Source organism: Xiphophorus couchianus, chromosome 7 (assembly GCF_001444195.1).
Source record: "Xiphophorus couchianus chromosome 7, X_couchianus-1.0, whole genome shotgun sequence".
Lineage (NCBI taxonomy): Eukaryota > Metazoa > Chordata > Actinopteri > Cyprinodontiformes > Poeciliidae > Xiphophorus > Xiphophorus couchianus.
The window spans coordinates 10,514,175-10,534,065 of record NC_040234.1 but is presented as its reverse complement, the minus strand read 5'-3'; the positions used below and the strand labels follow the sequence as shown (position 1 = coordinate 10,534,065).

General features: G+C 39.8%; 3 protein-coding genes across 6 annotated transcripts; all 3 read right to left on the bottom strand.

Moving 5' to 3' along the window:
• Positions 1-549: 549 nt before the first annotated feature.
• katnal1 (katanin p60 subunit A-like 1) lies at positions 550-9,698 on the bottom strand. Of its 3 annotated transcripts, none has more exons than XM_028024399.1 (11): positions 9,517-9,698; positions 8,921-9,095; positions 7,224-7,378; positions 6,864-7,011; positions 6,462-6,586; positions 6,266-6,371; positions 4,060-4,218; positions 3,817-3,943; positions 3,509-3,643; positions 3,260-3,386; positions 550-1,771 (listed from the first exon to the last, which is right to left on the bottom strand). In XM_028024399.1, the coding sequence occupies exons 2-11, from the start codon at positions 9,080-9,082 to the stop codon at positions 1,573-1,575; spliced, it is 1,443 nt and encodes a 480-aa protein (XP_027880200.1). In that variant the 5' UTR covers positions 9,083-9,095; positions 9,517-9,698; the 3' UTR covers positions 550-1,572. The 3 variants fall into 3 exon arrangements, with proteins under 3 accessions (XP_027880200.1, XP_027880201.1, XP_027880202.1); XM_028024400.1 differs by having other exon boundaries at positions 8,921-9,097; positions 9,535-9,698; XM_028024401.1 differs by having other exon boundaries at positions 6,462-6,583; positions 9,534-9,697.
• A 670-nt stretch (positions 9,699-10,368) lies between these two features.
• On the bottom strand, positions 10,369-13,977 carry LOC114147495 (ras-related protein Rab-33B). 2 transcript variants are annotated; one of them, XM_028021941.1, is made up of 2 exons: positions 13,671-13,977; positions 10,369-12,677 (listed from the first exon to the last, which is right to left on the bottom strand). In XM_028021941.1, the coding sequence occupies exons 1-2, from the start codon at positions 13,926-13,928 to the stop codon at positions 12,237-12,239; spliced, it is 699 nt and encodes a 232-aa protein (XP_027877742.1). In that variant the 5' UTR covers positions 13,929-13,977; the 3' UTR covers positions 10,369-12,236. The 2 variants fall into 2 exon arrangements, with proteins under 2 accessions (XP_027877742.1, XP_027877741.1); XM_028021940.1 differs by having other exon boundaries at positions 11,403-12,683; positions 13,671-13,974.
• A 997-nt stretch (positions 13,978-14,974) lies between these two features.
• On the bottom strand, positions 14,975-18,653 carry kbtbd7 (kelch repeat and BTB (POZ) domain containing 7). The gene has a single exon (XM_028024320.1). It carries the CDS (start codon positions 18,332-18,334, stop codon positions 16,445-16,447), a length of 1,890 nt encoding a protein of 629 aa, XP_027880121.1. The 5' UTR covers positions 18,335-18,653; the 3' UTR covers positions 14,975-16,444.
• Between the last annotated feature and the right edge of the window lie 1,238 nt (positions 18,654-19,891).

Below are 19,891 nucleotides of genomic sequence, written 5' to 3'. Positions count from 1 at the left end.
TTCAGTCTAGTATCAGGCTACAACAGCATGGCTGTGTAATAAAAGAGTCTGAGTGATCAAGTAGCTTGCAAGGCTCCCAGACCAGGTCACTCTGTTACATTATTCATTTGACTCATATGACTTATGAAAGTAATTCTCTAACCCAAAGTTTGTGATACATGCATTTCTATTAACAACCGAGCTGCCGTCTGTTCAACAACTGTGATGTGTCTGAAAATCTACAAAACATACTTGTTGACTTTAAGCAACCAATACCCAAAATTAAATACTACAGCCAATGTTATAGAACCATGAAAACCTATCCTATTTCTATTTTAAGGCGAGGCAAGTTTATTTGTAAAACACAGTTTAAGCTGGTGATGGTCAGGACTCTTGGCTTCACCATTTTGGATGAACTGCTTTACGGAGACCCGTGGAGACACTTTCAAAATGACATAGCCTACTAAAAGTAAACAAGGTTTATGTATTGGGATCATATAAATGTGGATTAAAAGTGGCTCAGAAATGAAGCCTTGAGGTACGCCTACAGGTGAACTGAAGCAGGCAACGTTTTAGGTCAAAACAAATGTTCCTTTTTATTTAAAAATGAAAAAACAAAAACACAAGTAAGCAAACACATTTTTATGCTCTCCATATATTTGTTTGTCCAAATTTAATCTAAAACTGAAGACAAATTTAAAAAAGCTCAACAAAATAACAATCACAACAAAGCAAACACATAGCACTAAAACACAAGAGTTCAGTCAGTAGTCAACACAGGGAAGTTTTAAGAAAATACATTTAAAGTGCTGAATATATATATAGTTCTTTAAGACAACAATCTTTATGAATGAAGTAAGACTTCATACAAATACAACAGATTTATGTTGCTAACAGCAATTATTACAACACTTGAGTCCAAGTGTTGAATTATTCTACATAAACTTTATGCTTCGTAGAACATCTTGCAAATGCAAAGCTGACCACTTTTTTGTAGGATTGGTGACAATTTGAACTTTGCTAAAAAAAAAAAAAAATGTCAACAGTTGCCCTTTGCTGTTAAAAGTGACAGTTTTGTTCTAGCTTAGTTTGGATGATACATTAACAGTTTCTTTTTGAAATATTGATTGCAATTGTAGATTTATTGTATATCAAGTCATCAGAAGTAAGGTCCGATGCTCTGTGCTAGACATTTTTTTCCTTTTTAATGAGAGCTGAACAAGATTGAAAGTTTCACAGAACAAATACATTTTTCCTTTCTTTGACTTTTAGGCAACTACTAGATCTTTCTTAGGTCAGAAGTGTTTAGCTTAATAATATTGACATCCCTCAAGTTACCCAGGTGGAAGATGTCAGAAGTCTTCCTATATAGTGCAAAGGTGGGGGGGGATGTAAAAAGAGCAGAAGTGGAGCTTCTCAAAGTTTTTATGAAGCTCTGTCAAAGATGCCAGCCTTCTGATGTGGACTCTAACATCCCTGATGTGCTTCTTGGCTCACTCTACAGTTCTCCTCCTCTTCAAAGCCTTTACACTTCAAAGCTGGGAATTCTCTTTTCAACCCTCTGGTCCAACTGTGCGAGTTTGCATCTATTCTCTATACGGAGCCAAACTCTGCCATCCAGGATTCGTATTTTTCCAGGTCTGCAGCAGAGACAGATTTTGAGATCTTCTTCAGAGTCATAGTGAAATCCTCCATGGTAACAGGCATCTGCAGCTCATCTTTAGACAGCGCTCGTATCTCCTCCGGGCTCAGGCCTTGAATTCGACGACGCATGGCCATCATGGATGCATCTCTGATGCAGACATGGCAGAAAAGAGGGTTACCAGATATCCTGGAACTCAGTGTTTTGAGACTTAAATGTTCAAAAATAGGGTGGCGTGGTTTCTATGAAGAAATGCTGCCTAAAGCTAGAGGCTGTTCCTAGATGAAGTACACAAGGTCACTGATGTAATGATTAAGAAATGAACAGAGATCGTTTCAGAACAGAACATTCCTAAAATCCTCTGCACAGCTTTTGCAAAACAAATCCACAGACTAAGAGAAAACTAAATCTATTTACATAATATTAACTTCCAAAAATGGAAAGGAGAGATGTGAGAGTGGTGCCCCTCTCCCATCTGTTGCAAGGAACTGCCAGTGACGTGGTTTAATGACAACTTTTTTACAAGAAAATTTGACTGTTCAGAAGTTTTCCAATTGGAAAGAAACACAATAGAAATATTCTGAGAAATGAGTTGCTAAAAAATATTTTGTTTTTGCATAAAAATAAAAACAAGTTTAATCGTTAAGTATTATAAGTGTAATAACAGGACTTTTATTTCAGTGCCAGTAGGAATAATTTTTGCTTTTCTGTTTTAAATAAAACTATGTAGATAATTAAACATTTTTCTTTTTTTGTAAACCCTGAAGCTGTGTCTCACAAAGGCACAGCTGTTCTTTAAGTGACAAGAATTTAAAATAGAATTCATGTCGATATATTAAGATTAACTACGTAAAACAGACTAATAAATGTGGAAAAATCAAATAACTAAATTTATTTGTAATTGGTTTCCAACATAAGGCAGAGAATTGCAAAAAATTAACAGTCTGGTTACATGATTCTGAGTTCTGGATTGAACCTCTAGATTTTCAGCCTTCACTATGCACATTGGGTCAGTCACATCATATTACAAATCCTTAATGTGATTTACTGAGTTCTGTTGTACAAAGAGTTGGAATGTGTTTTTTTTTGGTCAAGAAATTTAAACAAGTTGCATTTGTATTGGGATTTTACATGGGAGGACAACACAATGAAATGTAAAATTGTAAAATGGATTAAATGTTTTCAACATGTTTTTACACCTAAATATCACAAAACTGGGTGGTGCATTTGTAGTCACAGCTAGAGAGTGAAACTTTTGCCCATTTGTTTGTGTAAAATAGATCGAGTTCGGTCATCCATGATAAAGAACCTCTGTGAACATCAATTTTCAAATACAGCCACAGATTAGATTATGAGTTAGATTTGCCCTGCAGCTCTGGCTTCATGTTTAGGCTGGTTGTACTACTGGAAAGTTAACCCCTGTCCCAGTCTCAAGTCATATGCAGCCTCTAACTCTGATCAGTTTCAATGTCCTTGCTGATAAATGCCAACACCACAGTGTGTGAACACTTTTTACAACTGTTTTAAAGAAGGCTCTGAATACTAGAGGATGAAAGTTAAAACAGCATTCACATTACTGTGTATAAGACAGATCTTCAATTGTAACATCTGATCACGTTGTCCCAAGTACGCACAAACCTGCAGACGTTGGTGATGTCCGCTCCCGAGTATCCCTCAATCTTTTCCGCTATGAGGTCGAGGTTGACGTCAGGAGCCAACTCCACCTCCCTCAGGTTGATCTTTAAAAGCTCCACACGGCCCACGGCTACATGCAGACAGAACGGGCCAGGCGTTAAGGTGAGACTTCAAGAGGAAATGGATCTATCAGTATGCATCGTCCTCATCTTGCGTGAAAACAAGTTGGACGGCGGTGGCTTGAAAGGTCACCTGTGGGCAACGGGATGTAGATCCGCTTCTCCAGCCGTCGCCGCAACGCCTCGTCGATGTCCCACGGGAAGTTTGTGGCAGCGAGCACCATCACCATTTTAGAGGGGTCATCATTTTCCAAGGCTCCGCCAACACCTGAAAAACACACAGAATTACAAATGAAGTTTTGCCAAAGTAGTTCTAATTCTAAAAGTATAAAAGCCCACATTGTGGCAGGTTTTATACTTTGAATCCTCTCTTTTTTTCTTGGCCGATCCACTTAATCAGCACCTACTACACACAACACCTCCCCCCTGTGGTCCACTAACCATCCATCTGAATCAGAAGTTCTGATTTAACACGCCGGCTGGCTTCATGTTCATCTGACGTCCCTCTTCTGCCACAGATGGAGTCAATTTCATCTATGAAGATAGTTGTTGGAGCGTAGAATCTAGCCTAAGGAAGAAAAAAAGAAAAGATGAAAACAGTTCTTTACACATGCAGATAAACAAAGAGTCAGGTTGGAAATGTTTAATATTCCAGCCAGAAAAGCAGTCTGCAGAAACACTCACCATTTCAAACAGCAGACGGACAAGTTTCTCTGACTCGCCCCTGTATTTGGAGGTGAGGGTGGAGGAGGACACATTGAAGAAAGTAGTCCCACATTCTGTGGCCACGGCTTTGGCTAACATTGTCTTTCCGGTTCCTGGAGGGCCAACCATTAGTACGCCCTGAGGAGAACAGTGTAAAAAAGAAAATAATCAGATAGTCTGTTGCAGGTAATTGAAGGTAGCTGATGAGGAGTCCCACTGGGAGGATCTACAATCCAGGGCTGGGTGCCTGAGCATGACTCCTAAATGTAATTGTTATGAAGGGATATTTATTGTTGCCTGTTTTAGTGTTTCACTGGTAACAAAATCATTTTTTCCATGGAACGTATTGTAAAAATAATTATTTAGATCCAAGTCACGTGCACAGCAGGCACAGTTACTACCCGGATATTTGTCCCTTTTAAGCCACTTATCTAATTTTTCCACCTTCTACACACTTGCGGAATTATTTGCATTTGTTAGTTTATTTGGGTTATGGAGACTTATTGCATGGTTAAATTCGGTTAAGAAATTTTAATTATTCTGTTCAATTGTATTGGTTTGTCCCTCCCCGCTTCCAATTTTTCGATTTGATTTGTAAAACAAATCAAAGAAATCACCTTGAAATCCTCCATCTATGGCACTGTGTAAAAGAGTTTTGCCACTCAGGATATAATCGTCAAGTTGAAAGAACTCATAGGCCACAATTAGGAATTTTAAAACAAAGAACAAATAAATTATAACTTGATCCTACCTACTGTAAAATTTTATTGACATTTAATTTTTTTAATAACTTGTTTTGTTGGATGTTTTTGGTCCTACTTATTTGATAATGAAAAAAAATGAAGCTAGACATATACTTTGACTCGCACTAAAGAAGATATGCATCAATCACTTATAGTGGCAGGTCAAATTTTGTGTCATTTTTGAATTGTGGTTTGGAGGCCGTACAAAATTATTCCAAGGGCCACAAAAGATTCCCGGGCCGCACCTTGAGCATCCACAATCTATCGCATCTGTCTAAAGAAATGAGCACAATTACAAATTTATCTGGATTTCTATGAAAGCAAGATAGTCCAAACAAACAGATAAATGTCAAAGTAAATACAGTATAAAGTAAGTATAGTACATAAAGAAAAAGCAGTATTCTGGTACTACAATAAGAAACCTTTTTAACTGCATCTGAAATGCCTACCACAGATAGGAAAACAAATATTAGATTTTACATATTAGACTATACAAGAAGTGTTTTAGTTCATTTGTATGTATTGAAGTCTTAAAATTCTAGCCACATGTTAGATTTCCAGTGTAAAACACTACAAACGGAAAAGACTATCAGCATAATGGTTATAAACATTAAGGACCAATATGGCTGAATGTTAAAACTAATGACACTTACTCTTTTTCTGAACTAACATTTTGCTCCCTTTCCAGCATTCTAAGAGAAATAAGCACTGCTTTGTTTTCAGCTTGAAATGCTTACATGTGCATACAGTAGAAAAAAGATAATAATTGAGCTCTTGTAAAACACAGTAAAGTGTTGACTCTCAAATGGCAGGCCTGAAGGGAAAAGGTCTCACATGATGAGGCTAAGGAGAGGCCGACACATAAGATGATGACAGGGAGAAAAGCTGGGGGTTCAAAGGATTTTGATAAATTAGAAGAAAATAGATTAAAGCAAAGAAGTTAGGCACAGCACATCTAAAACAGAGCCAATCCACTCATCTCATACATGTCCGACATCAATAAGTACTTAGAACTGTGTGAACACATAATGCATGAGCAAATTCATTCATACACCTACAACAATTTCAAAAATTGTATGTGACAAACCTAAAAACACAAAGTAGTGTACATCTTACAAAGGCAGAAAATGATACATAAACCTTTTTGCCAAAAATATGAAAAGAATGTCAAATTCATCTCTGAATGTTGACTCAATGCTTTGCAGAACCAGCTTTCACTGCAAGTCTTTTGGAGTATGTCCGCTGACTTTGAGCCTAAATAAAAATCATTTTATTTAGGTGTGTCAATTTAATGGGGGAAGATCAATAGAAATGCATGTCACATTTTTTATATTTTTATTGGTAAAAAAATAAATCTGAATAATATAAACTGAAGTGAAAACATAAAAAAACAACATTTAAATTCTAAAGGGGTATCAATATTTTTTACAGTGCAGACCTACCTTCCATGGTCGACGAATTCCCTTGAAAAAGTCAGGCATCCACATGGGGAGCACAACAGCTTCTCTCAGAAGCTTCTTAGCATCCTCCAAATCAGCAATATCATCCCTACAAATCACAGAAAAAAAGTCAGAAAGCAGAATAAAACAAAATCCATCAAAATAGCAAAACTTGTAAAGAAATACACATGAAACCCACCAGTGTACATTAGGATTACGGGAGATGATGTCTCTCTCTAGTGAGTCCACTAAGTCGCTGTCATACCCAGTACCATCAAACTTCTTCTGTTCTCCTTCCGCCAATGAATCCACTTTCTTACCCTGCTGAAAAAAATTATTTTTCCTTTAGAATAGAATATACTTTATTGATCCCCAAGGGGAAATTGCTTATTTGTAGAAAGCTACCCCATCTTAGGTAATAAAGACAAAGTTTGTAAAATATATATATATACCCAAGAGTGATAGTTCAAAATGACTATATATAAACAAATATAAACTTATATAAAAAACAAATACATCTAATATATAAACAAATATAAACTTTAACTCCCTATATTAATTTACTAGTCAACCAAAACATGAGCAACAGCAGCTGTCAGACCTTATCATCTTTGGCCTTTGCGGCCCTGTTGGCCTGCCTCTCTGCTTTAGGGTTGGCCTGAGCGCGTCCTCCTCTGTGCTGCATGCCAGGAGAATCCTTCCTGTGCTGCTTTATTGCGCTGTTAGGCCTTTTCACCACAACAGGATTCCTACAAATACACAGATGGTTAAACATACCAACAATCATTTCTGACAGGGAAACAGTGGTAATAATAATAGACAGGAAATCACCCCCCACATTCAAAAGCAGACCTATAAGTGGAATAGTGATGCAGTGAGGCTGTAGAGATAAAACCGACTATGCAAAATCACACCCTGTGTCGTTTTGTCACACAGTCAATTCAGATACAACATCACTCACCTGTGTTCCACTGGGATGGGTGGGGGCCAAACTGCTGGGTCCTCTGGCCGCTCCAGAGGGACAAGGATGTCGACTGGCTTCTCGGACTTGAAGCTCTCAAGGGTTCCCATGATGCTTTTCACCTGCTCATATTCCTCAGTCAATTCCTGTCTGAGCTGCTCACACACAGAAGAAAGGAAACAATTTATTTTAACTTAATCTTAACATTAAGTTAAGTTTGCTAATTGATAAGATGAGTGGCCATTCTAACAAATATTAGCAGTTTAAGCCAATACCAATGTATTTATCTATTGTTTGCCACTGTAGCAGGATTGTAACTGATTTGATAAGATACAAATGATCAGATGATCATTTTTCACCAAAGCTATCAGGTAATTCTACATGCCAGGCAGCCATATTGGATTTTGAGGTAGAGGTGAGAAAATTCTGACTTTTCCACTAAGAAGTATAACTTCTAGGGGCATTTTTGTTAATTTTTCCATCTTAAAATTCAAAAATTACAACTTCAAAGTAAATACGGGACAGAAACTATTTGTTTTTCTTTTTATGACAAATAAGTCCATGTCCTCTAAACTGTACTATTTTAAAATGTATCTCAAAATGGTGGCACATGGAAATCTGGGTACAGTATTTACTGAAGTGGTAGCTGTTAGAAAAAGCCTTGAGAATCACTGCTCTGAATGCATCGGTCTTGATCCAAGAGCTCTTTGTGCTGTACTTTTACAGCAACCCCTAAGAAAAATCACTTTTTTAGCTTTATGTAATCACAGCTTTCTTCCCTCTTCAGATGTTTTCAACAGGGCTGCTACCCACTTGTGTAGAGTGGCTACTGGATGTCTGTCTTGTCTCAGATTCGCAGGGGCAGGGGTGTGGGGGGTTCAATGCTCTGTTCATGATCTGGGGTCATTTCCTGTTGTGTTGTCCAGCTCTCCAACTGAGAGAGAGTCGAGCACAAGGGACTCTTTTACTCAGCTAATTTAAATTCAGTGTTAACAGTTGCGGCCTCATCTTCCTCATGCATTTCTGAATTTGTACAAATTTGATAAATATATAGTCTTGTTATTATTTAGTTTTATTTATATTTCAAAATCTCTAGAAAATGTCTGGAGAATTAGGGAAAAAAAAAAAAAAAAAAACATTACAGGGTTCCTGTAGATTTTCCATGTTTTTCAGGCTGAAATCAGCTTGGGCATTTGGTCAAAGTGCAAGTATAAAAGTTCCCTCTTAAATTACTACAGATAGTTATATGGTGCTCTTGCTTTAAATATACCCTGCAGAAACCAGAAATGGTAAGGATGAACAGACAGGTGGATTAACATACAGAAGGACAAATTGATGAGAGTTGACAGACAAAAGTTGAACAAGTAAAAATGGATGAAAGGGTAGACACATCTAAGGATTAGTGCATGTGTGAATGCTTGGACAGATGGATGGAAAGATGGCTTTACAGGCTGCATAAGCACCCTATTGAAAAACTCCCAGAAACCCAATAACCAGCATGTTAGATGAGAGATCATGAATTATAATAGAACAAAAAATATATCAAGCCTGATAGTAGTAGTAAAAATAAAACCCTACATTCAGACTATGCAAAAAGAAAGCAGGAAAGTAAGACGTAATCCAGGGTGACTCCTGTGCATTTGTCCTGCTGATCTGCAGTTCATTGTCAATGCAAGTGAAAAAGAAGGGTGACTGACCTGTTGCCATTTAACCTTCAGAGCTGGATCTCTGAGGGACTGAGAGTGCTTGTGGATCTGCTGAATCACGCCTTGGTAGTACACCACGGAGGAGTCGTAGTTTCCAAGCAGGGCATACTCACGGCCCTTCTTGGCGTTGTCACATATCTCTGCCAAATTCATGCTTCATAAACAGCTGTAGAAAAGCAAACAATCTCCTGAATTAACTGCGCGATTTAACAACGAGTTTGTACATTTTAGCTACTGAAAAGTCCACGGAACTCTACAAATAATTCACCAAGTCTCATTCATGTTGAATGGCCAAAAGATTTAATTAATTATGCAGCTTCCTATCAGTTATACAGCAACACCTGCTACATGAAAATAAGCTAGCTGATAACAGGGACACTGATTTGTTTTTCGTTTTTAACGCGGGTGAACAAACAGCTCGGAAAAAATACAATAAAAACAATTCAACACCCAAATTACTGTACGAACATATTTACACCCACTTTGACGTTAGCTTTTTGCTAACTCGCGGTCAGACGGCGACAGACAAAAAAACAAATTCAACTGGCCGCAAACACTCCCATAATCCTCCCACAAGAGACACATACCGTGCATTTAACAATACCTTTTTTTGTGAAAGTGTTCCTTACACCTGCACAAAATGCGACTGTGGGTGAGGTAGTTTGTGAATTAGCAGTCCAACGTTGAGCAAGGTGTTACCATGGGCGCAAAGAGACGCCGCGTGAAGAACATGGACAGTCTAGGTTGCCGGGATGCTTTCACTTACGCGTTCAAAAAATGGTAAAGAAGAGAACACTGCACCTGAATGAGAGGTTATCAGGAGAATGGCTTATTGGAAAGGCGGAAAAGCTAAAGAATCGATGGAGAAAATGTATTTACATCAGCTTTCCACATGTAACAAGTCTATTCATTTTTAGTGACTGGACTGAACTGAAATAATTATTTTTGCACGGGGTTTATTAAACGCTTCATCAGGGTTGTTGCTACGCAAGAGATGGCCGCTAGTCGTCGCTGAAAATAGGTCAAATATTGAAATCTGGGTGAGACAGTCTCAACATTAGACATTTTATTTTCATTCGTACATTCTCCGCTTGTTCTTGAAGGGTCGCCAGGTAGCAGGTGCCTATCTCCGATCTCCAGCGGCGACAGGCGTGGTACAATCTCGACAGATCATCACAGAAGAAATAACCAGCTCACACACTTACACTTTTGGTCAATTTGGAGACCAATTAACTATCAGTAACATGTTTTTGGATTAAACTGGAGTACCAGGAGAGAACTCACGCATGCACCGAGAAAACACGCAAACTCTAAACAGAAAGATCCCAGGCCAGGATTCCAACCCAAGACCATATTGCTGCAAGGCAACAGTGTTACCACTGTGCAACCAGCCCCCATATAATAGAGCTTATCGGTAGTGACAACAATAACACAAGAAATTAAATCAGGTAAATTTATTTCCATTTCATTGTTTATCTAACTGGTGACATTTTAAAAGTACATTAAAAAGTGATATTTTTCAGAGCCTTGTTCCTGCAGTAGCTCTGAAAGATATTCTAGAGACATTTTAACTACATATTAACATTCACAGCAGCACTGTTTTTTCCATCATTGCAGCTGGAGTATCATGAGCAGTGGTGGTTCTTAAACGAATGCTGCCCCTCACTCAAACAAACCCCCCAAAGAAAGCCAATCTAACTGAAAATCCATAGATATAATAATATACTAATATACTGTAAGTCCAGGTTTTACAAGTTTCTATACATCATGCTTTTCAACAATTTTGCTTATTGCAAGAAAACACTGAAAACCCTTTTTTTTTGTATTTTCAAAAGTAGAAATAGTTTCTGTAAATTTAGCTGTTTTTAACACACAACTGTTCAGTGTATAATAAGCAAAATACTATGCATTTGTGCTGACCAGACTAATGAGGCCAGATGTTAAACTGGGGTTGAGCAAATCCAATTTAAACTTGTCTAAGTAATAAAATGACTGTTCCAAGTAACTGGACATACAATTGAGCCTTAGAAAACCCTTTTCACACTCAACTTACAGAATTTAATTTATGTTTTTGCTACACTCTCTGCATGCTGCTCTGGGAAGAGATCTGTAACACCCCATCAAAAACCGCAACTAAACCACAGCTTTGTGGGATGATGTGAGATGCTGGTAGGGAGGAGCGACTTTGGTTTCAGGTTCCCCCAGAAATTGCAGTCTCTGCTTGGCCCATTTCACAATAGCGGTGATGTTCTTCGATCAGCTCGGGGTCATCAGAGAGCCGCACTCCGACAAATTAAATCCCATTCACTTTCTCTCCTGGACGGTCGCTGATGCTGAGGCTTTTGCGTTTGGCTCACGACCTTCAGAACGAGACGATCGTTGATCGTTTCCTTTGTTTTGTCCTCATTGAGGTCGTTTCTGCACCAGCCCTCTAGCTGTTTTGGCTTCCAATACCATGAAATGGTCCCACTACTTTGATATCATCTGCACATTTAATGATCACAACAGATCCACATTGATAGGACAATAATCATGACACTGCACTGATCCAAAGGTTTCAGCTTCCTTCAAAGTTCTATAACTAATGCATAGTAAAGTGCGTTTTCTTCATCACTCAGACTCAAATAGTCAAATTGCTATGCTTTTGTAACATGTTGTTTACACAGTTTACATGCAACTTAATAATCAGTCATGTTTGATACATTTCATGCTGATTCCTAGGAACCAGAGCTTATTCTAGATATGCTTTGCAGGTCAGCTGTATGAATTTATATTTTGTACCCATAAAGTAGCAGCATTTTACAACTTGCATTCTTTCTTTTTCATTTGTTATGTAACATTATTCTAGACTTGTGTTTGCAATGCATACAGAAAAAGAAAATGATTGCAAATTTCATCACAGTTCAATTGTCATTCCATCTGCTTTGGTGACTTTAAACATTTTAATTTTGAGTCTCTGTCCAGCAGTCTGCAAAGTAATTCAATGGCAGAACATAATTCTACTAGAGAGAGATCGACGTAGACTTTTCTCGTCAATCATAATTGTTTTCTGAAGTGCAAATACTTGACATATCTCCACATTGACTTTTTGTAGAAATATCGGTTAAACTTTTGCTCCAACCGATCGGTCTTTGCTGCCATGACCGTGACCTGTGCCTCACATCTGCCAGAGAGCATTTTAGAAATAACAGAAAGCTTCTTTCTACTTTTGAAATACCGCTCACTAATTTAGTGACAATGTTGATTTTAAACAGATGTTCAGACAGATCCTGTGGCCATTGTCCACCCTGCAAGTCCACAGTAGACCTTAGCACTGACAAAATGTCGTTTCCTGTTCTCTCTGGTTCCTCAGCTCCCTAACAGAGCTCTCACTCAGCTGCTTCAGTCTCAGGGGCTTGTGGCTCTTCAGCCGATAAGCTAAAGTCAGGAAGATGGCGTCAACATGCTCCTTCTCAGCGGCGTCTTTGGCCGAAGTCTCGAATAGGGGGAAGTTGTAGCTGTCGGCAAGACAGTGAGCGGCAGAGGCGGGCACCTGCCGATGTTCCCTCAGGTCACATTTGTTTCCCACGATGATGCGCGGCACCAGGGGCCCCACGGAGTGTTTGCTGCACTCTTCGATCCACTCGGGGATGCTTTCGAAGGACGGCAGATTGGTCACGTCATACACAAAGATGACGGCGTGAACGCTGCGGTAGTAGTGCTCCACCATGCTCTTCCTGAAACGCTCCTGACCCGCTGTGTCCCAAATCTGCAACTGGAAAAGGGGGCAGAAGCAGATTCGTTGTTGTTCAGCGCGCACAGCAAGAGTGACGCTGTCGTTTTCTTACCGAGCAATCAATCGGGACGAGAAAACAAACGACAGCATGGAGAATCTCTGTTTGGTCACCGTCTGGTTTGCAGAGTTTGGTTTCAAGAATCAGTTTTGTAATGATGAAGAAAGACCTTTGACATGTGATTTGGGACTGAGCTGGTTTACAGTATTTTGTCGTAGTATTTATAGAAGAAATAGAAATTAGGGCTGGAGCAATTAATCGTGATTAATCAATTATTAAAATAACTGTCAACTAATTTAGAAGCCGACTAATCATTAACTGGCCTTTTTTTGTAGTAGACTCAACAAAGGCCAATTGCTGGAGAAACAACATACTTATTAAGCTAAAACTTTCACTTCCAGGGTGAAAGCAAACGTAAACATACCCAGAATAGGAATAGAAAGGTTTAAATGAAAGCAAATCCATGAATTAGAATGGCCTAGTCAAAGTCCTTACAAAATGGATGTCTATAGATGCTATACATGAGACAGTTTGTGAAGAATGGGCATCAACATAAGTCTCTAAATGCACAAAGCTGGTAGAGACAAGTCTTAACACAACTTTTTGTTGGTGTAAAAGTCAAAGAAAACAGATTTGTGGTTGAGGGTGTAACAAATACTGATATTTTTGCAAGACATTGTGTCATGAGATGTAGCACCTGTTTTCCTTCGATGAGAACATCGAAGAGAAAACTGTTGAATGAACAGCTCTAATTATAGACTTTTGCAAACTGAAAAAAATGTTAAAAGTAAAATATAAAATCCTAAATTGTGGACAGCTGTAGCCCATTAGCCCGTTTTTCACTAAAGAAGCTATAATTTCATGTGACGATTGGAACGCTTTTCCTCTAATCTTCCAATAAAACCAATACACCAGACAGAGCATGTTTATCGTTTCTTGTGGATAATTGCTGACGTGCGTCACCTCACCTTGATGGTCTCTCCGTCCAGCACCACCGTCCTCTCCCTGAAATCCACCCCGATAGTTGCCTCTGGGTTTTTCAGGAAAGTGCCCCCGCAGAAGCGGTAAGTCAGACACGTCTTCCCCACGTTTGAGTCTCCTATGACTATTATCTTGAAGATTCGTGCCTTTCCACAGTCACGCTCTGAATGAGCGGAGAGCTCCAGGGAATCATTCAGGTTGAAAACTGTGTCAAATTCTTCCTCTGGTTTGTTTTCTATTGCCATGGCTCATCTCGTTGCTGTCTGGACGGCGGTCAGATATCGCGAGAACTTAAGAAAGCATCGCTAGATGTCACCCTTGGCCAAGAGGAAATCATTGTTAATACGCCAAATCTGCCTGTGGTTATTGTTTTACTGTTTTGATTTCAGTGAGCTCTTCGAGGGAAATTAGCAAACGGACTGTGCACATTTATATGCAATGAATGATGAAAAGGAAAATCACTTGTGTTGTTTAAATTAAACGTATTTTTATTTCATTGAATTTATACACTAAAACACTTTTTTTTTTTACAGTTTAATGTAAAACTTCCACATATCTTGGGTAACTGAAGGAGTAATTGTTTCTTTTCTAGATTCTTTCTCACATTTTGGTTATTTGTTTTATATAAATACTGCCATATGGAAAACTATCACATCTCAAGGTCTTATGGGGTTAATCTAATCTTGGCCCACCCCCATATATATATATATATGCACAGTCTGTTTGCTAATTTACCTCACTCACTAAAATCAAAACAATAAAACAATAACCACAGGCAGATTTTGCGTATTTCCAATGATTTCCTCTTGGCTACGGGTGACATTTAGCGATGCTTTAAGTTCTTAAGTAAAATTGCTCATTGCTTTTATATATATATATATATATATATATATATATATATATATATATATAGAATTGTACAGTATGAGCATGTGTGGGCTCTCCAAACACTAAAGTTACATTGAATTTCAATTTTTCATGGTTATTTCAGATTTTTGAAAATGTGACTATATTTTACCCATATAGAGGTAAAATTAGTAAAATTCCAATTTTACCTCAAGAAAAACGTTAATAGTCAGCGTTGGTTCTCCTATTTTATTATTAACTGATCAAAACATGTCACAAGGTCCATCTTTTGTTTAATTCATTGTTAAAACTGCTGTTTTTTATTTTTAGAAAGCCAGTTTTCCATGTTAACACATGGTTCTCTGTGCTGTAATTCCATGTACTGTTCAGACTGTGTCAGAAGTCTGCTTTCAACATGGGTGGTTTAATACAAAAGACACCAAAATGACATTTTCTAGATACAATGGACACCAGTTTATTTTTCACATATACAATAAAATCACCTCCTAATCTGTGAAAAGTAAATGTAAAAGTAAAATGTAGAATCAAGCTGACACTCATCGCTATGGACCCTTTGGGTAAAATAAAACCCACTGTTACTACTGTTGCATTGTTGTATGCTGACAGAAATTCTGATTCATCTCCACATCATGATTGTTTAAGCAGCAGCAGTTCGCTGGTCTTGCATTTCGCAAATTTTATGCTCCCAAAAGCCGTTTAATGCCTACCATCTCTCAGCATTTTGGACCAAATACTGCTAATAAACCAAAACAATAATACATGTCATTTCATTTTGGAAGGCAGAAATTAAATGATCCTTCTACATAAAAAACACATAGTTTTGAATACATATCGTAAAATGAGCCACTTGTAATCACAACAAAAAGAAAGTCGAACGTGGCAAGAAGGCTTTTGAGCCCAAACCTGAGACTGCAGCAAACACTGACTTTGTGGTTTCAAACTAAAAATTTCACAACCACTTACTGAGCGCAGAATCACATCATCTGCATAGAAAAAGCCCTGTTTTTCGTCCAGTTTAGTTTGGAGTCATAAATGAGAGGCACTTAAGCTGCCAGACCTCAAAATTCTGATTTTACGCCAATGTGAAGCTGGCGTGCATGCACATGTTCAAGTTAAACACAAATGTGATCAAAAACATGTCATTATGGAACCAAACTCAGAGCACAAATAATTAAATACTACCCTCTATAGTTGTCCATATGTTTAAAAATAATAAATAGGAAAAAAAAAAAAATAGTTCCAGAGTTCCCACAGCTTTGGCGGAGCCAAATGAAGTCTAGTGTTTTGCAAACAGGGACATGAATACATCTGAGAGATGTTTAAGCACCAAGCATGAGACGAAACCCCTAATTCAAATGTTTAAAGTCCACTCTTCATCCCACGTTATTCACGTGTATGTAGGTATCCGATGTTCCCACTGAGGTGAGCTTATAATGAAAAAGTATGAAAAATTAACAGCTTAAGGGACAAAAAAGATTTGTCCCTGTGAAAGCAGGAAGAACACATATATGGTAAAAGTAGTGTTCAGGTAACGGCAAGAAAAAGGTGTCAATCCCTGTGCTGTGAGTGAAAAGGATGTAAATGTGTGCCACACTTTTAAGAATATTTGTAAAAACATTTAACAATGATTTTTTTCCCCTTCCAATTCATGCCCTTGTGTGTTGGTCTGTCATTACACAGAGATGTTTGTTGTATTTACTTAATCTCAAAATGATGTAATACTGTAAGTGGGTGAAAGAGAAAGAAAAATAACCTCTCCCAGTCCTTAACTTATGTCTTCAAGTTAAATGGCTACTTTAATACTGAAACATCACCAGTGGCAAACAAAAATCCCCAATAAAAATAAATAGCCATTATAAATAAACACTTATTTTGACAGGGGAACATCGGTTCCCTACCAGTTCTCATCAGAGAAAGAACTGGAGCTGCAGGAATCGGAGTCTGCATCCGTTAAACCGTCCAGGTCCCAGTCGGCGCTGGAGCCGCTGTCGTCGTCCTCTTCCGTGGAGAAGCTGTGAGCGGACCCGAGGCACGCCGGGTACACGCGCGTCGACACGCACACGGGCCCCAGGGTGGACACGTACACCGCCATGATGTTCTTCCACGCGTCCCGAGCGGGGTCGTACTCGTGGATGAGGACCCTGTTCTTGTTGTGCTGAAGCAGCGTCTGCGTGAGGAGCAGCAGCCTGCCGCTGTGCTGGATCACCTGGTAGTTGAGCGCTCGGCTGTCGATGGGGATGTCCCCCAGCCTCTTCCACTCCCCTCTTGCAGGGCTGTAGGCTTTGACCACGGGGATGTCGCACACGCAGACGATCTGCTCCTGGAAGACACAGGCCTTGTGAAGCTTGTCCCTTCTGAGCGAGCCACAGTGGCGCCAGCGGTTTCTCTTGGGGTCGTAGCAGAGCATTCTCCTTTTGTTCACCACGTACAGGTGATCATGCAGAGCCACCACTTGCATTTTCCCCAAAGAGTGAGGCAGCGGGGCCACCAACGTCCACTGGTTCCTCTGGATGCTGTAGCACTCTACCTCCTTTAATCTGACGTCTGTGACTGGATTTCTTCCTCCCAGAAGGTACACGTGGCCGTTCAGGTAGCCCATCCCTGAGTGGATTCTGCCCAGCAGCCTTTCCGCCAACTCCTGCCAGCTGTTGAGGACGGGATTGTACAGCCAGAAGTGTTTGGAAAGGTGGGAAGCCAAATACAAGTTGTTGTCCGGCGTGGCGCAAACGATGAGCGACTCCATGGTGGAGCGTTTGTAATCTTGACTGCTGAGATCTTCCAAAGGCGGAGCCATAAAATACAGGTCCTCGGAGTAAGGGTCGCAGCACATGATGTTGTCGTTGGGCAGGCCAAAGAAGAGGATCATCTCCTTCGCGCTCACGCCTATTCTGTGTTTCAGTGCGTCCAGAGGTGCAGACATGGCGCAGCCGTCCTCTGCAGACCTGCTAAAGAAGGATGCCAGGTATGTCTCGATTAAAGGCCTGGCTGCGAGGCTCTCCAGGTAACACTTGTCCTTCTCGCTGAACAAGCTCCAGCGCACACACTTCAGCACCTGCAGGGCGTCCTCTTTATCCACAGGTGCGTTCACCTCCAGCCACTGGATAGCTGCAGAGCACACCGTCTTCTCACAGTCCACGTCCAAAGTATCGAGAGACAACAGTTCCTTAAACTGATCCGAGTTCAGCTCGCACAGATCCCCTCCGTTAAACACCTGATTGAAGTTCCTGGCAATGAAGGCTCGGGCGTTCTCCTTTAACTCCGGATTGTCGTAGGTGTCCGCAAACTTCAGCATCCCCACGCAGTTGGAGTGATCCAGCCTCCTGGTCATGAAGCCGGAGCAGGCTTTCCGGATGTACTCCAGCTGCAGCATGTTGGCCGCCGCGTACAGCCGCTGCACGTTGCTCTCCGTGATGGTCACCCTGCCCGTGTAGCAGTAATCGATGATGACCGACATGGATTCAGAGTCCACGCCGCGGATGAGCACCCTCTCCTGGGCGCTCTCGTTCAGCCCGCCCGTGAACATGCTCTTGAAGTACGGGCTGGCAGCGGCCAGGACGTTGCGGCTGCACAGAAACGCTTGACCCACGTCAACTCTTCCTCCCTCGCGGTGCTCCAGCGATAACTCCTCTTCGTCCTCCTCATCGTCGTCACACTCAACCCCGATGGTAACGTCGCCGAGCAACCGAGAGTCGTACATCAGTTTCAGCTCGTGCATCAAGCCCCGAGCGTGGCTCACGTCCTCCAGCACCTCCGGACCGTTGAAGCAACCCAGCGATGAGGCCATTACTGCAAACTCGCACTTTTAAAGCCCAAGTCACAAGTTGTCAGGCGGCAAACATGCTGCGCTTCTCCCTACTCTTCGATGAAAATCAAACCTGGTTAAGTACACTACAGCCGAACGTCCGCCTGAGTGTCCAGAAACTAACATTTCTCGGTGTCCACATGAGCTTAGTCTCACTTCTGAATGAAATATAATCTACTAATCAAACAGAGCATCGCTTCGTGTCGCTGTCAAAGCTTTTTCTTCTTGTTTTGATAGTAGCAAGCAGATAGCTACAATACGATTAAATATGCGTCTGTTTGGAGTGGGCTGCTTCTTACTTCCGGAGAAGGAGTTTCAGAATAATGTGCCCTCTCTGTGAATTATCACAAATACTGCTTATTCGCCCGCTTTATTTCCAATTCTTCAGTTCCTTATAATGCTCTATAATGTTATTTTACAACATTAGCTACTTTGTTGATTTAAAATCAAAACCTTTCTAACTCAAAAATAGAAAATTAAATCTCTTATTTTGAAGCCTTACTGCATGCTGAACTTGTACGCTCTCACAACCTTGCTAGAATACAGCTCAACCTTCTGATTGGTTTGCAAAACGGTGTCAATTCGGGTTCGGTTGACCGAGATTCAATGAATTAAGTATTTTAATTATTTTATTAGAGAAATATTCTTTTCCCGCTAAAGACATAAATCATTTAAGGAATTAGATGACTAAACAGACTAGTATCGTTTAACAAGTCCTAATAATAAATGGAATAGGATAAATATTGCATCATCCTCTACAACTGATGAAAGATATAACGATGTAAATAGATACAAAATGAACAATGAACGAATCTTAACAAAATTACTCATGGACAGCCTAATAAAGCGAAACACCAGTAATGACCCAAAACTTGAACAGCACGATTATGATTCACAAAATGTCATAAGCATAACTGCACACTATATTTACTATCGTCGTTAAAACCCATATTATTTGATTTCTGGGATAATTTACTTGCCTTTGGACTTTTAGTTACAAGATAAATAAATCCTAATTGTTGCTTTGATTAATAATATCAGCCCTAACGTGAGTGATTTCGGTAACCTAATTTTATTCTTAACAATACATCCATTGCTGGTTTTTTATGTACCTAAAATTGGCCCCCTTACCCATCACACCAATCTACAAGTTGAAGGAAGTCCTAAAGACTAACAAATAAACTTTGAATTAAAATAACTCACTCGGAGCCCTAATAACTGCTTTGTAGCTTTATTGCAAAGTATTTATTTAGTTACAAGACAAGACGCTCCACATAAGATGCTTCTATTGTTTGGTCAGTGGTATTAATCTAGTCTAGGTTTATAATTTATGCATGTCATTTAAGATCAGCAATAAATATGACCAGAACTGCATACATGGCTTTTGTATGTAAAAGCCATTTATTTTTAGGTGAATCTGCGGTTGAGGTCGTTGATTCTGCGCAGGGCGTCTTGGTTGCGGATGGTCTTATGGACGGTGATGATGAAGGGGAATGCTGAGGGCAGTTCCACCTTTTCACTCAACTTCTGATGACCCCA

Bases quoted from the DNA above. Each gene is read 5' to 3' on its own strand.
- LOC114147495 (XM_028021940.1), bottom strand. From the start codon at position 13,928: ATGGCAATAGAAAACAAACCAGAGGAAGAATTTGACACAGTTTTCAAC. The intron at 12,684-13,670 runs GTGAGGTGACGC...CCCCTTTTCCAG, and splicing joins TGGACGGAGAGACCATCAAG to TTGCAGATTTGGGACACAGC.
- katnal1 (XM_028024399.1), bottom strand. From the start codon at position 9,082: ATGAATTTGGCAGAGATATGTGACAACGCCAAGAAGGGCCGTGAGTAT. The intron at 6,587-6,863 runs GTCTGACAGCTG...AATTTTTTTCAG, and splicing joins CAAAGGCCAAAGATGATAAG to CAGGGTAAGAAAGTGGATTC. The intron at 6,372-6,461 runs GTGGGTTTCATG...TGTGATTTGTAG, and splicing joins CGTAATCCTAATGTACACTG to GGATGATATTGCTGATTTGG.
- kbtbd7 (XM_028024320.1), bottom strand. From the start codon at position 18,334: ATGGCCTCATCGCTGGGTTGCTTCAACGGTCCGGAGGTGCTGGAGGAC.